At 42.7% G+C, this 16,754-nt stretch overlaps 2 protein-coding genes across 2 annotated transcripts; both read left to right on the forward strand.

Moving 5' to 3' along the window:
• Positions 1-598: 598 nt before the first annotated feature.
• On the forward strand, positions 599-2,374 carry BDB00DRAFT_928866 (uncharacterized protein; the record flags this gene model as incomplete). The annotated part of the gene is made up of 5 exons (XM_053128941.1): positions 599-626; positions 1,146-1,351; positions 1,427-1,570; positions 1,663-2,099; positions 2,181-2,374. The coding sequence occupies 4 exons, from the start codon at positions 599-601 to the stop codon at positions 1,927-1,929; spliced, it is 645 nt and encodes a 214-aa protein (XP_052979805.1). The 3' UTR covers positions 1,930-2,099; positions 2,181-2,374.
• Positions 2,375-7,031: 4,657 nt separating this feature from the next.
• BDB00DRAFT_956798 (uncharacterized protein) lies at positions 7,032-10,874 on the forward strand (the record flags this gene model as incomplete). Its single annotated transcript, XM_053129658.1, has 4 exons — positions 7,032-7,963; positions 8,100-8,952; positions 9,020-9,453; positions 9,514-10,874. Exons 1-4 carry the CDS (start codon positions 7,111-7,113, stop codon positions 10,872-10,874), a joined length of 3,501 nt encoding a protein of 1,166 aa, XP_052979806.1. The 5' UTR covers positions 7,032-7,110.
• Positions 10,875-16,754: the final 5,880 nt, after the last annotated feature.

Consider the following 16,754-nt stretch of genomic DNA (forward strand, 5'->3'; position numbering starts at 1 on the left):
TCACTCTGTATGTATCGTACTGTGTATCGGCGCCCATATCTCGTAAGCAATGGAACATGATGAGTGCACTCTGCCGCACTGGCTGTTGTGGCAGCATGCACGAAACTTAGTATTCCGAGTTTCGTATTTCGCAGTAACAGGGTCACTTCTTATATTCACTGCTTTGTACATGATTCACTGCCTATTTTCTTCCTTCTACACCTTGAAAATTATCTACACCTTAAATATTACTTATACTCTCTCTCTCTCTCTCTATATATATATATATATATAAACCAATTAAAACAATCTGTATGTATCGTAAATATAATATCTCTCGTTGGATGTGTTTAAAGTTAAACTGTTCGTGCGTGGGCCATCGCGTATATGCGAATAAGAATTATTTGTTACGCAGGAACAGTGGAAGGCTTATGAGTAAGTTGAATTCCTCCCTTGCTGGTTTTATCTTGATAACAACGAGCAATGAATCTAGACAAACAGGATGGACGTCTACTTATACTGTATGTGGGTATGGTATTACACTGAGGACTAACTTTGTGGTTGAGCGTATACTATACAGGATAATATATTGAAAGGATTGAGCAAGTCTATACATAATATGTACGATACAACCGTGATATTGATCGGTAATGGAGTAATACTACTCTAGCCTTTCATTCCTATTACCTGTTCCATTGATATGTGTCTATGTGCCGTTTGAGACATCGTCGCGTCTCTGTTTTATATACAGCGTGATCTGGTTTTCCGTTTGTTTTCTCGCAATACCTTGAGCCAGGCTTTGAAGGTCAGGAACCATCGATGTTCTGAGCTTGGTGCTGCATTACTTCAATTAACTCCGACTTGTTGGCTGTGCTGAAAAACGACTGCGCATCGCGTTCCCGCACACTTCTTTGCTTTCGCCTTATTTCCACAGTTTTATCTTTGATCTTTGCTTTGGCCCTATTCCCACTTTTGTCTTTGATCTTTGCTTGGGCCCTATTTCCACTTTTACCTTTGATCTTTGCTTTCGCCTTATTCCCGCTTTTTACTTGACATTCATTGTGCAACATCTCCCATCAACAGGCACGATCACAATAGTGCACAGTCCTCTAACAAAGGTTTTAAAGTTTGACAGTAATTCTACTCTCTTTTCTATAATCTTCAAGACAAGCAACTGCAACAGCAGCAACAGCCTCCAGAAACGTCTTCTACTTCTGCGATTACGCGTCCAGCTCGGAACACAGAGCAGAAGTCGCACTTTCAGTTACTCCAGAAGAACCATAGAGTGTCGCCTGGAATGCGTATCAAGGTGGACATGTGGAGTTGCACCCGATTCCGTTGCCACGTCAGGCCAACAAGTTCTGGAGAGAAGGTACCAAAGAAAAGCTCTTATTCTTCACGTGCATAGGACTTATCCATGCCTCTTTCTTGTATTTCTTTCTCGTAGACCCCCAATCCGCGCACAGTGCGCGCTGTTGAGAAGTTCGCGTTTGCGGTGATAGACATTGTTCGCAGCTCTTCGGGCTACGACTTTGTCGTTGAAGGCACCGCAAAGCAGTTGTATCTGGCTACTATGGCCATGGATGCGCTGGTAAGAATGAAAATGACTTTATCATTCTCTTCAATAATAGGATATATAACACAAGTGCTGGGTCTGGCTTTGGTTTAATTATTTAATTATAGCTTCTCGACGGCATAGAGAGCTCAGCTCATCACTATGTACTTCTGAGAGTGGATGGCCCTTGTTTCGACAAGCGTGCTGCGCAAATCCGAGGTGTCCTTGGCACTCTTGCGCCTGAAAAGGGCTTGAGCAATCTTGAAGATTTGCACATCACGGTGGCTCGTGTGCACGCTGCGACAGAGAGGAAACGGCGCCGATTGGTCAACACAGTTGAAATCGGTTTCCATGCGCTCACAGCAGCCATGGAAGTTGATCCCCCCCCTTGGTAGTCTTGAAGAAATCTACGAGTCTCGTGATTCCTGTAAGTCATACAACCTTTTTTTACTCGAGGATATTCGTGAATGATTTTCTCGCGATTGAACAATAGTCTGTAAACACGCGATATATGTGGTGGTTGCCCTCAAGCCTGCGGGGCGGAACGATCTTGGCAGACTGAGGAGTAAGTAATATGGTGCAACCTGTCGAAATAGATGGCAACGAAAAGTTTCCAGCAACGATATTTTCCTGATATCTCTTTTAGTAGATGCACATGACCTTCTATAAGGGGCCACAAGAATCATAGGCCAACAACAACGCACCTACAGTTCTTAATCAAGAAACATTTAATAATGTTTTGAGAGAAAGGAATCTGGAATTGGATCTTGGACCACTCGTGGTAAACAGGATCCAAATCAGTGCGAAAAAGGTATCCCTGTCAAAGGGTTAACATCATCGAATTCTTCATAAATATGAAGTTTATTGAATAAAAAATGGCTCTTGGTATCATGTGAAAAAAATTGAGGAGTAGAAGTCAGCTTGTTAGATGCCATGTGCACCCCTACTCTATAGCACTGAGCAAAGCTTTCCTCTTTAGCACATATCCAATGACCTCGAATCATGCATTATTCAATACACATTACACACAGAGGAGTGTCATACAAGAGAGAGAGGAGCACCATATCACTATAACCGGGATCATTCAAAGCCTGCTACCCCTGCTTATTTATGATGCTTACCAGAGGTCCAATCAATACAACTATGATAGTTACAGTATGATACGGTTCAATTTGACGCGTTTAAAATATGAATCTACTGTAAATCCCAAATAATGACATACAATGGTGTGTGTTTATTCATGGTTGGTTGCTATGTGCTTTGCTGTCTGCTGAAAGTAATGGCCATTTTTTTTCGTCAAGAGTGTGGTCACTTTCACCCTCTGCTTCCTTATGATAGCTCATTCACTTGGTAGCGTTGACCGATAAAGCGGAGAGAAGGGAGCATCTATACACCTTTTCGTATCCTATGGTGCAAAACTTATATGACGACTTTTGGTTTCAATTATGTTAATATAGCATATAACTTTCAATTAAAACAACAAAAGAAAGAGGTGTACGCGCTTAAAACATGATAATTATGATTTCCTTTGATACGTGATAAGAAAAGGCCCTCGATTGCAATTATCCAGTCGCAAGTTTGAAAACAATTGAAGAGTTATTGTTGTGAAGGCAAAAGAAGCGGTCTTTGTAAAAGATCGGCAGGACCTTGACCAATTGGGACTATAGACTGCCACAGTGCCAGCGGGATGCTGATAGTATTAAAGAGCCTTGGCCACACGAACTGACGATGAGTGTTTTACTCAAAGACATCATGAAAATCGTGGGCAAAGTACATCATTTTACTGCAATACACTTATTGTACCCCGAGGAGATACAGTGCGAAATCTTTCCGTTTTTTGCTTTTTTATCCCCAGCTTACGCTGGTTGGAAAGGGAAAGTCATTGCGCCACAGGATAAATTCACCATTCTGGAACAGCTCTTACTTTCATATAAAATTCTTTCTGCATAACAGGAGGCAAAACAGACCAAAGTGATTGCAAGGGGAAAAATTTACAAACGATACTTTTGAAGCTAGCAACACCAGACATCATCTACTATCAACAATATATATACAATGATGGAAGGAGAAGCGCTCTTGAGCTATGTCTTTAAAGAGATAATACGACATTTACAAATTTATATATCAACAAGACAAGGCATCAATTCAAAAAAAAGCGAAAGCTGCAAAGAACACTCTCTTTAACTAAAGGTAACCGCCGCAACAGAATTCATTAGATCAATTCTGGATATCTCCTGAAAAGAGTTACTCTGAAGGTTGCTCGTCACCATCGGAATGGAATAACTGGATCTAACTTGAAGCTCATACACAGATACCTTGGCATTCATATGATATACTGCTATTCATCAGACGTTCTGATATAGGCTCAAACCATGCGGTATGTACAGTATACTCTGATATCAACCCGGAAATGAGATAATTACAGTTATCGATCATTTTTTACATGATCTTGTCGGAACGACGGCCACATTATATTGTCAACTTGCGTACAGTAACAGGATTGGGTCTGCTACTTGCACAGTAATGATATGTTAGGAAACCAGAGCAATACTAAGCTTGATTTTACGAGGTTAATTTCTTAGTTCTCTTACTTTCTTTGCAATCGTAGTTCTTTGACCTCGACAGAAGAGTTGAAGAATTTGAACATATACCGCGATGCATATAGTATATCATCAATATGGAGCACTTCCACTTCTATATACAGTAATTAACAGATTGATCCCCTCGACAGTTTGAATATTTTTAACGAGGCAAAGCTCCAAGATGGCAATAGCCTTTGAGCATAACCCGTGTTGTCAGCAGTAGAGTGTCTATACGACATTAGGTATGTTTCCAGAAGATAAAAACAATAGTCCCAGGCACTCACTGATAACAACGAATTCTCTGTTGCTATTTGTAGGAAAGAAGCCCAAAGATGAAAAATCTTTAGATCCTAGAAGCTACTGTGTATGCTTCCATAGGAGCAATGAAGCCATAGTCGTAGCCTATAGTAGAAGAGAATCGCTTGTTACTAGTATAAGTTCATCGCTGCTACTGGCGCGGAAGATTTTAATTACATCGATTAAAAAAGCATTTCTGAAGGAAACACTTTTTATTCGATCTAAATTTAGATAAAGAAGTTTTGAAGTTGAAAAATCGCTGCTATCTGTAATAATGACCAGTCCCTCTCCTCTTTCTGTATCAAGTATCAACGGCATCATGTAATTGCTCATGTGAAAATATATACACATTTTTGCTATAGTTTCATATAAGAACATCAATTTTACAGTCGAGTAAAGCGCACCAGAAACGTAATGATGGGTACTACTATCGACATGTGGTCTTCCGTCCTCCCTTTTGTGCAAAAAAGAAAAAGGTTTATCCCAATCCGTGCTCATCGCTTCCAATTGGTCACCATATGATACATTGATTATACAGAGCTACTCAGCCATAATAGTAGCTGGAATTGATGGATTTTTCTTGAAACGTGAACATTCGATAATTTATCATAAATGTCCAATATAGCTGCTCCAAAAGGGTAAAGTGCATGCTGTATAAATTTGGAATGTATGGAAAAGCTTGTAAACATACTGAGGAAGATATTGTGACGATTATTGTATAATATGCTGCTTCCTGTAACCAGAAACTAATAAAGAAATAAGCTGTGATACAGCATCATGGTGCCTCTCATACTCAGAGAAAAAAAGAATGTGGTGAATCGCCGTACGTATGTAGTGCATAGATACGCGCACTTATGACGAGCTTGTAAAGCATCTCTTCCTGGTAGATAGTAGTAGTACACATGTAACAAGCAAATGTTCTCCATATTTCCATATACGTATCCGCGGCTCTTATTAACAAACTGCGGCCCTTTGCCCGTACATGGTAGGGGTGGGCGACAGAAGCATATGGTGGAGGGTGTTTTTTATAGTAGATGCTGAGTCGATGAGTCTAGCATCGCAGCTTTTTTTAATTTAATCATTTCATCGTTTTCAAAATAGATACAGTTTGCGCTGCTATTTCATATCATGCTGCTAGTACCTGAACAAAAAGTGCTGTAGTTGGAGCTTTTGACATCTTCCAATAAAGACGCTAGTAAATCTTTCTTTTTTACACCGGGCACACTCAAGTAGGTAGGGCGTTATTACTGCCCGGGTCACCAACATATTCAAGTGCGAGTAGATGGCACATCGATGAAGGTTTTTTCAAGATGTGTAACAAAAAAAACCCCTTGAACTGGGGCAGCAGGCTACTGGATAGTATTACAATCATCCTGATGATGATAAGTGGAAGTCAATAGAAGAAAAAGAATCTTGTTGTCTTAATGACCAGGAACTCGTGGTAGTAGGAGAGGCCTTATCGGATCGAAGCAAACTGTTAGCAGCAGTCGGGTTACAACGAAGAGTCGATTTTATGTAATTGTAGCTACAAAAGCTGGTGGACCTCTCCTTTCGGGGGTAAAAAGGAACAGAGATCATGCTACTATTGTTGTTACAATGGTCGCTCAATATGGCAACACGACCCTGACTTGTGCTAGGCAGGACAAGCAAAAAAGTTTTCGTGAACAACGACACTGACGACGACTTTGTAAATACGTCCAGGAAAATAAGAGAAAAAAGCTAGAATGGAGCTGTTTTTGTTCGTCAATAACATCAGCCAATACTACCGTTCTTTGTAATGTCTATGGCTCTTAATAACTCGGGTTCGAGCAGGCATTTACTTGCAGCTGGCAAATGGACGAGTCACATGAATCTTATTATACCGACCACGACAAGTTGGATTTTATTTTCTTCTTGCTTGTAGGAGAAGGGAACACACAAACAGATATTATACTACGTATACAAAATCCCACGATCGTCACTTCTACTATGTACTGATATATGGGAAAACCGTGCAACCTCGATACTCGACTCGTTTATATATATATCCTCTTTGATTGCTTGCGCGTGCGCAAGTGCAACAGTGGTACATTGGGGCGCAAAAAAAAAAAAAGTTTTGTAAACAAAATGACAGAAGCGCCGTCGCCAAAACCAATTGCCTAAACTCCAAGACCCCGGCATGAAGACTGTGACATTTGAGTAAGAAGGCAGCAGCAGTTGCTACTGGAATAAGAATGCGTAAACGTAGTAGGGTTGAGGAGAAAGCTTTTCCGCATTGCTCCGATGTGCATGCTCAGCCAGTAAGGATGTGTTGCTCCCTAATACAGCATACTTGCCGGCCTTGCTTGCATTGTTAATATACAAAATTTTAAGAGGAACAACGATGATGATCCGGTCAAGGGGCTTTTTGGATGCACGGGCATTCTCCATTGTGGATTGACTCAACATTAACTTCTTGACGGAGACTGAATTCCGACATCACGCCACAATTTTTCACGCACACAAATGGAGAAAGAAGGGGAGCAGAACAAGTAATGTGCCTGTGTTATAATGTGTGCGGTGTACCATGCCAAAGAAAAAAAAGTCCGCACGAAGCTGGTGCTGTCGACCTTTGCATTTGTCTCTCACTCGCCCCCCTCCCCCCCCCCCTCTCTCTCTTTTGTTTTTCTTCTTTAACCAACTTACCTGCACACGGTCATAACGCACGCCCCCTCAACAATGGAAGCATTCGGGATCTATGACGACGACGATCCCACTCTCTTTAACAATGCCAACTACCCTACACTGTCACAGTTCGACCTCGACTTACAGCAGCAGGCCCAAGCCGCACTTCAACAAGGCGGCTGGCAAGACTTTGATATGTTCCTGCCTCAGGTAGTTCCTGAAGTCTTCTACAACGGCCCTATCTCTCCACCCACGACGACGTCTTCGCCTCCACAACAACAACAACAACAACAACAGCACCAACAACAGCACCAACAACAACAGCCCCCACATCCACAACAACAGCAAGAACCTGCTGCTTTAAATATACCTCAGTCGTTTATTGACAGCAGCGTCATTTACAACACAGCACTGTTTGGCAATGCCATGCCTAACAAAACGATCAACAGCTCCATGCCGATCTCACCACCACTTGTTTCGTTCGACGCCACACCCGTTGTACCGTCACAGTGGGCTGCTGGTGGAGGAGCAGCAGCAGAACCAGTGGAAGCTCTGTTGAAAACAGAATACCCAAGTCCAGAAAACATTGCGTGCTCACCCGCTAGCGAGTCAAAGAGTCAATTAGAACAACTCAACTTTATTGATTCACTTCCTCCCACCGCTGCCCCACTCACAGCAATAACCACCACTACTACAATGTCCCCTTCCGCACATGCATCAGTGATAGACCAGCCATTACCATCACAGCTCCCTCAATCATTACCTCAACAACAACAACAACAACAACAACAGCCTCCAACAGCAGCTTCATCAATAGCCACTCCTCCATCTGCGGACGCTTCGCCTCCTCCTGCAGCTGCAGCACCTGCATCGCCATGGAACAACAGCGGATTCCCGGAACCTCAAGGTTTGTTTATCGCTCTTTCTTTCTCTTCAATCTCCCCCTTCATTGTTCTATTTTTGGGGCTCCTCTTTGCTAGGAAAAAAAAATCATGCAAAGGTGGGTGCCTAACATAATCATAAAATTCTTTTTGTCTGCTTAGGCAACAAGGTACCCATCCAACGCCTGAAACCACCCGCTGCTTCTGCCGTCGCCCAGCAGACCAATGGCGGACTTATAACCGGCACTGGCGGACGCCAGCAGAAAAAGACCGCGCACAATGCCATTGAACGGAGGTACCGGAACAACATCAACGACCGTATCGCCGAACTCAAGGACGCTGTTCCTGCATTGTTGCATGCCAAGCTCAAAGACTCTCGCACAGGCAAACGCTCGCACCGTACCATGGACGACGAGGACGACGAAGGCGAAGACTGTGAAGAATACCTGGACGGCGTTGCGGTTGCAACCAAGCTCAACAAAGCAACCATCCTACGCAAAGCCACCGAATACATTACACATCTGAAAAAGACGGGGGACGACATGCGGCAAGAGAACGCAGTGCTACAGCATTTGCTGACACAGCTGCCCGGCGGCCAAGAAGTGCTCGGACGATATAGAATGCAAAAAGTACAGCGGGAGCAGGAGATGCAACGACAGCGGCTCTTTGAGCAACAGCAGCTCGCCAAGCAGCAGCAACAGCAACGGAAGCCCGGTCGCAAACGAACAAAGACGGTACCTGTGTCCGAGGAATACGAAACAGCTTCTTCCGCAGGCTCAGATCCAGCTACACCGCCACCCGTGGGCAACCGTGTCTTCATGGCTATTTTCGCTTGTCTCACGTTCTTCTCGTCATCTCCGCTTACGGCTGGCCCTTCGAGCTCGGAGCAGTTCCAGAACCATCACCACGCTTCACGTGCTGCCAGTGTTGGTGAGACTGTAGCGGATAGCAACTCCACAGAGCCATCGGCTGCTGCTTCCTTCATTAGCTCACTGTTTCCATTTGATAATGCATGGTAAGCATATTATCAGCGTTGTAAAATATAAAAAGAACAGGAACACTTATCATGATCTTCGCTATAGGACCTTCTTGCGAACCGTTGTATTTGTTCTGTTCATTGGTCACTTGTTGTTCCCATACATGCGATCGTGGGTGTTTGGCCGATTTTCGCTGAACGTCAAACGAGTTCCCCGCGCAAAACGAGTAGCAACACGAAAGCGAATCCAGACGTCGACTGCAGCAGTATCATCAGCCATTGGATCAATCACTCCTGGCGACCAGAAGTGTTTTCGCATCTACGACATCATTGCTCGATCACTCGAAATGAACGAAGACGGCCCACCACGCACCTCTCTCGGCTATCTTTTCCAAACGGCCAAAGAAGGAGCTCGTCTGATCTCACGCCAAGCATTCGGCTACGAGATTTTATACGACGAAGACGATCAACTCGTACCTGAGGACGAGTGGGAACAAGTTTGCCGATGGATCAAACTCAACGAGATTGAATGCTTAGGAGGTAAATTTGAATACAACGAAAGAAAGAGAGAGACGATGATTGAACGATAAACTCTATCAGGCAATCCCGAGATCACACGCTGGACTATGCTGCATTCGTGCCTACGCATGATCAACTTGGTCGAAGTACTCGATGACGAAGAACACGAATACTTGCAGCAGATGAGAGCACGGGTCTACGCCACCGCAGCAATCGAAATGACTGCCATCCTACGCAACCTTCCTCTTGCCAGCAGACTCTCACGATACTTTTGGCGTCTGGCAGTATACGAAACCAGTGCCGACATGCGCAACCCCAACAACAGCGACGACGGCTACATGCGCTCGCTGGTCTCGATGATCCAGCAACAAGAGGAAAACGTTGAAGACATCTTGCAGTCGCAAGCGTGGGACGAAACGTTGCAAGTGATCCGCTACCAAGTGGGCCAAGGACACACCAACCTCTCGTTGTCGCTCACTGCACCCGTGCTGGTTCCCGTGGCCATTTTGTCGACGCTCCACCTTCTTGACAGCCTTCAAACGCAATTCGGTCGCCTCATCGGACACGTGTGTGACACCTCCCCCGCGCCCGCATCCAATGGTGACGAGGTTGCATCCTCCTCGTCCTCGGATTTGGGTAGCGAAACGTACTTGTTTGAATCCATCCTGTCGGTCACACAAGCAGATGACGATCACCAGCGTCTGGCGCACTGGCTGGCTGCTGTAGGCATGACCGTTGAAACCCTGTGGAAGAATGACGTCAAGGCAGCCGAGAGCTGGATGGCCACCGTTGTGAAGCGGGTACCCCGTGCGCTCATGGTCGGCAACGGCAACGGCCAAGACATTGTCGCTTACAAGAACAAGATGAACGAACTCGACGAGCATGTCAAGAAGCATCTGGTCCATGTCCTCTCTGGCGCCACGCTCATCAAGCGTGGCGAGCAAGCTGCGGGCGTCGAGCAGCTGCAAATGGCCGAGAATATCCAGCTGGTTGTCAAGAAACTCAAGGCAGCAGGCCACAAGCAAACTTCCTCCGCACCCCATCATCTCGAGAGTGTCGTCATGGCATTGGCCGAGTTTGCTGTTGCCGTCATTGGTCTTGAGGCTTGGATCACCGCATGGAAACAAACGCCAAGCAACGAAAACATTCGAGAGATTCGCGAGCAAGTGACCTTGTCCACCATCCATTTGCGACGGATGATCAAGCGGCCATTGTTGGAGGGCCTTCAGACCAACCAGATGATTGCTCGCTTGAGCCGTCTGAGCCGGTTTGTGGCGCGACAGCCAGATGAAGTCGATTCGGCGTGCGATTGCTCTGATATTGAAAGCGACGAAGATGGGGACAGAGTATCGGCTCTGTTGTATGATACGGATGTTGAAGAAGACGAAATGCTTGTGAAGCGGGCAGATAAGGCCCTTGATATCCTGCATGGCATTCTGTGATAACGACGATGAAGAGTTCTTTTGTATTTTACGCTTTTTACATTTTCCCCCCTTTACAGACACCCACCCCGCACACTCACCAATTACTACTATCACTACCACACATTTCATATAGCACACAAACACAACCAACAACCAACAACAACGTATAAATATATATATAATCTTTTCTTGCTGTTCTTCTTATATACTACCATAACATATTACGCTCGTCTGTCTGTCTGTCTTTATTTATATCTCAAGCTCACAAAAGAAGCTCTGCAACGTTATTTACAGCAGATCCGCAAACACTCAAAACACGTGTATAAACATTCGCACGGTTTTGGTAACTTTGCGTGTCCAGTCCATAGCAATTGGCGAATAAGGGTCTTCGGTTTATGAGCATATAATTGGGTCATTAAATAGATCGTTCCATTATTGATAAGGCGCCCCTCGCCTTCCAACAACGACACTGTCATAAATAAATCGGCTGGCATGACCATTATATTTCCATCTTTCATACATACAGGGATCCGACTAAAAGAAAAACCCGCGGGGAAGATGTTTGATCCATTCTATACAGTCGATGCTTGGAAGATACAGTCGCATTCTGCTCAAAAAAGTGTATATACCCCGGAGGGGACCATGAAAAATGCACTGGTACTACCGTTCCTTCGGGGGTGCAATGTTACTTTTCGTTTCTTTCGAGTCAGCCATCGCCGCTTGTTGGCTGCTATACTGCTGGCTATTCTCCTGTATTTGATGCATGTTACAAAATGAGCGGGTGTGTCGCCATGTCAATGCGGTCCAGAATATAATCTTGAAACACGGGATCATGTAGCACAATACTACCTTCGTTATGCCATCCATCAATATCTTTTTATTCACTACTTACTATCTACCGTGGGTTTTTCTTTGTAATGCAGCAACGAGTGTGCCGTTGTCAAAAGGGTCCATTCAAAAGAGAAAACTACAAAGCTGTTGCTATGTAATAAGATACAGCTACCTAGTGATTGATGCTCTGTTGTCAAGTCTTTTAATAAAGCTGCTGCATATATGTACTGGTTTTTTGCGTCACCACATGAAAGATTCTGCGTTGTCTGGGGAACAAATTTGCGCCAGTGAATTTGCGTAGCTTGTCTATTTTCGTTGTGACATCCATCTTTTTTTTTCTTCTATCCGTCTTATTATCTCTTCCATCTGTCTTATTTTCTCCTTTTATCTGTCTTGTTTTGTCTTCCATCTGTCTTATTTCTCCATCTGTCTTATTTTTTCATCCAGATGACATGGAGAATACAAATGGGGTTTGAATACTGACAAATAGAATGTCCTCTGTATTTAAAAATCTCGACATCTAAAATAACTAATGAAATCCAAAACATGAAGTTGATACTAATTTCTTTTTTATCTTCAACAAACTTTGTTGTATCCAACATGATCAATAACACATATTCTTTAATCAGTCATTAACGATTGCTGTTATCTCCCTCATAACCTCACTTGTGCGGACAGTTCTTTATTTCATACACATCTTGGTGAAACACTGATCAGCTATGCTCAGGAAGAAGTTGTCATTATTTGGATCACATAATTCACATTAGCTACTATCTGAGGCATTTACCTGGATGTACCTCCTTTTACTCACGCATCATACATTACTTAATCCTATATGATTGATTTATAACATCAACTCATCCATTCAATGCACATGATGCTGTAGTAGTTGCCAAGGATAAGATATTTCTTATGAATAGTGAGAACTTCTGTTATCATAATAAACCAGTTTCAATTCCTTCCGGGTCTCATTAACTTATTCTGTCTCTTTTGGTTTATTGGATATTACAAACTTATAATTTATTTTCCTGTGTTTTTTTTATTATTGTTTCTAATTCTTCATTATTTTTTTAATTCTGATTCTTTAATACAACTTTGTTTATCTTTAATATTATTATTGTTGCTATTATGAATATATAATCTTTTTTTTTTAAAAAAAAATATGACATGAAGAAGAATTTGTTTTTTATCAATACAGGATTTTTCATCTCCTAGCGGACGTTTGAACTTTTATTTAGGCAGAAGGGATTTAATTTTAGGCAGAGTGGACATGAATGTTAATCTGAATGGACATGAATGAAAGTTAATCTGGACATGAATAATAATTGATCTGGACATGAATGAAAATCGAGCTGGACATGAATAAAGATCGATCTGGACATGAATATACTTCGACCTGGACATGAATATAAATCGAATCTGGACATGAGTAAAATCAATCTGGACATGAGTAAAAATTAATCTGTACTTGAATGAAAATCATTCTGACAAGAATAATAATCAATCTAAGCATGAATAATAGACAACCTGGACATAATAACAGTCAACCTGGACATAGTTTTAGTCAACTAAGACATAATAAAAGTTGAAGTAGATAATATATTAAGTGTAGCAGAGCAGAATATATGAGTACTTAAGATTTTCAATTCAAGTCAAGACATAATAGAAGTTAAGCAGTACAAAGCCAATATCAAGATATAGTTGTATGGCTGTTTCACTCGTGACAAGAAGCTTGTAGGCTAATGTACAGGAAATGGCAAGGGTGCGTCAGAGACTCACTGTGCGCATAAGCCTATTTTGCTGCTGTGGGAACAGGGCCTGAGCGTTTCCCCTCATTTCACTTTACCCGGGTTGAGTTTGAAACAAATTGGAGGCTGGTGGCAGAGGTAGGTGGAAAGTGTGGGGTTTGTTAGCAGCAGCAGGGAGGAAAAAAACAACAACCAAAGATCCTTTTTTTTCTCATTACCATTCGTCATGGCAAATCAACAGCTTCGACGCACACTTGTAAATGGCTCCTACTCTCTTCACGATGAATAAAAAACAAAGAAAACAAAACGGCACAATCCACGGATTTATTGAAAAACGAAATGAAGGTAACTGTTTTCTTAAAAAAAAGCATGTGCTCAAGATTTATAAAGGAGTAGACCGCCGTTACTGCTGCTTAAAAAAACGCTGGATAAGTGAACAAGGGAAGGAAAAGGTTATCGGTTGTGCTTGAGGTATAGCTTTAGTGGAGATATGCCCATTCAGAATTACTGCTTCTTTCTCTTTTTCTATGTATATACTTATGCACCATCTTGTACCATTCCAACGTCAAACTTACGTGCGTAATACAACATCGTCCTTTACCTGCACAAACCATTCGTATTCACAACAAGAACGACGTAACAATCTTCTTCTCCATTACTCAAACACAATCATATACAACTTGACGCTGATCCGCCATTGACTTGCAAAATATACAGCCTGACGCGATTACTCTTTTCCTTTTGCATATACCAACGTTAACATCGCCGGTCTTTATGGATAAATGAGCTGTAGATAGCAGGAAGGATAACTGCGTAGATGTTGCTGGCACTGCTGACAATTGTTTGTCAAAGTTGACAGACTCTGATAGACTCGCTAAGATTGTATGTGAGTCCGCTAGCAAAAGCTGGTCCGCTTGCAAAAGTTGGACTCGCCCAAAAAAAAATAATTGGGGAAAATTTAGCGAGTAAAAGCTGGACTTGCTCCAGATGTTATATTATTGTCATTTTCTTTTTTTTGTGTAAAAAGTGGGGAACGAATGGGAAAAGAAACTGATCATTCTTTTGTAGAACTTTCAGCTCCCCACTCCTACTTCGAAAAGTAGAAGCACGATGTCAACCCGGCGATAGCTCGAAGGCCCCCGACACAGCTGGAATACCACTGCTGGCTTTATTCACCGCATCCAATTCGTTGAGAAACTTTTTTTTCGCAGCGAATGGCACAATTTATGGGCAACGTCCGCTATTGAAGCGACTTGTGGGTCAATTTTCAAATTTCGCTTGCATCGCTTTAACCCCAATAGAGGCCCTTCCTGTCATGACTATTCGTTGACCTCTACTCAATCCCTCAACATCTTTATCGTCAATCATCACCCAACTTATCAACCTTCATAAATATAAATGTAATCACTCGACTTGTTCCTTGTTCCTTTCTCATCATCTGGTCTCCTTGACCTTCCGATATTCTTCTTGCCTTGACCTAGATTCATCTCTCCTCTGTCTTTGGCTTGTCTTGTTTTGTCGTCGCTTCCGGCTCACTTTATGACGCATGCCCGTAACACTAATTCAAGTGCCCGTGTATGATCCAGCCTTCGGATAAAGCTCTTCCAAGTGCATGTCAACTGCAAGATTTTGTGAGAAACATTGAGTTTGTTTGTAAGGGATTCTCTCATTCGTAACCTTTAACTACCAAGAATAACTTTACCACAATACAAGTCTTTTTTTATTAGTATATGTACAATATCAAAACTGACAATTACGTTAAACACACAATCTGAAACCTGGTTGAAAAACTAAGGCACATCGGTGTGCTTCTATGGGTAAATCTATCATAAGCGTTGGCTATCCAATTTGTCACTGGGGATTCTGCGAGATCATTGTTCTTCATAGGCAAGAAGTTTTTACCAGACAGCAGTGAGAGGTCGAACCTACGACCGTTTGAGCATGCTCAGAAAGGCTACCCGAAATGGTTGCGCTAGCCCTGTTAGTCGATTTTAATTCGCACAGTACCGGTTGCTCGTATGCTGCTGCCGATCTCACCTCGAATGCTCATACTGTATCGGCGTGTTTTACGTAGGCATAACTGGAGAATCGGCATTAAGGCAACCGCCAAGCGTTAGAATGCTAGTATGTCTTCCATGAAACGGAACAGGTAACCTTGGGCATGGCATCATCATACTGTATGATACAACCCCGTTGAATATGAAGCAGTTATTAATGATTCATTCTCTGCCCTAGTTCTCTTTGGATGCGAGTACCTCTCTCTCTCTTGTGTGGTGTCCTAAAAAAAAAAGAGCATGTCATTACGGGTTTCTTTCCTTTTGTGTTGCTGTGGATTGGATGAAAATAAAGTATGATGACCGTTATATAAGAAAGACAACAAAGAAGGTTCCACAAGAGTTATACAAGTGCGAAGGATGGTTATTGTAATTATTGATATTGCGTGGCAGAACGTCTGATGCCATGCACAATCTCGCGTTTGTGAACCCATTTGTAGCCACACAATTCCGAGATGCGATCCTTGAAGATCTGCCATCGAGCAGCAGGAACGCACACGATTTCATTAGGAATGAGTGCAAGAACTCCACGTACAGTCGAGTGAGAGAAAGCGTAGCGAATGTCGTCAAGGGTAGTAACTTGTCGGTTGTTCATAGTTGTTGTTATTAACAACAAATAAACAAGACGGATAAAAGAAGAAAATAAGAGACGGATGTCACAACGAAAATAGACAAGCAACGGCGCAAATTTGTTCCCTAGACAACGCAGAATCTAATTTGGAAAAAACCAGTATATATATAGGAGCAATCCCAGTGCAACAAACAACACCGTCTTTCTCGTCTGTATAGTACAAAATGAAACTGGTACGATAGTCTTGGATTGCCATACTGCGTTTTAATGGAGATACTCCTTGGTAGCTTTGAACTGCTGGCCTTCTTCGGGACCTGTGACGCGATTTTTATAAACAATTGAATGGGTCGACCCGTGAATTGGCTGTATATCGTGTTTAAGATCAAGGAAGGAGAGCGAGAGGTTTTAAATTGACACGGACCATCTAAACAAAAACCAGATACAGTGAGAATAGACAATCAGATAAGAAACACCTGTCTGTGATGGAGCGAGTTCGATGACAACAACGACAAGCATGATCATCTCTGTCAAAACTTCTTAAATGATTGCTGCAGTATAATGACTTGCCATGTTTAGGTCTAGTGAGTTCTCTCTCTCTCTCTCTCTCTCTCTCTCTCTTTACAAATCATTGTGATGTAGAAAACGCACTTGAAAATGCGTGTGTACAGACGGGATAAAAAGATCTAGTGTGCAC

The sequence above is a fragment of the Zychaea mexicana genome (genome assembly GCF_025766255.1).
Source record: "Zychaea mexicana strain RSA 1403 chromosome Unknown BDB00scaffold_35, whole genome shotgun sequence".
NCBI lineage: Eukaryota > Fungi > Mucoromycota > Mucoromycetes > Mucorales > Lichtheimiaceae > Zychaea > Zychaea mexicana.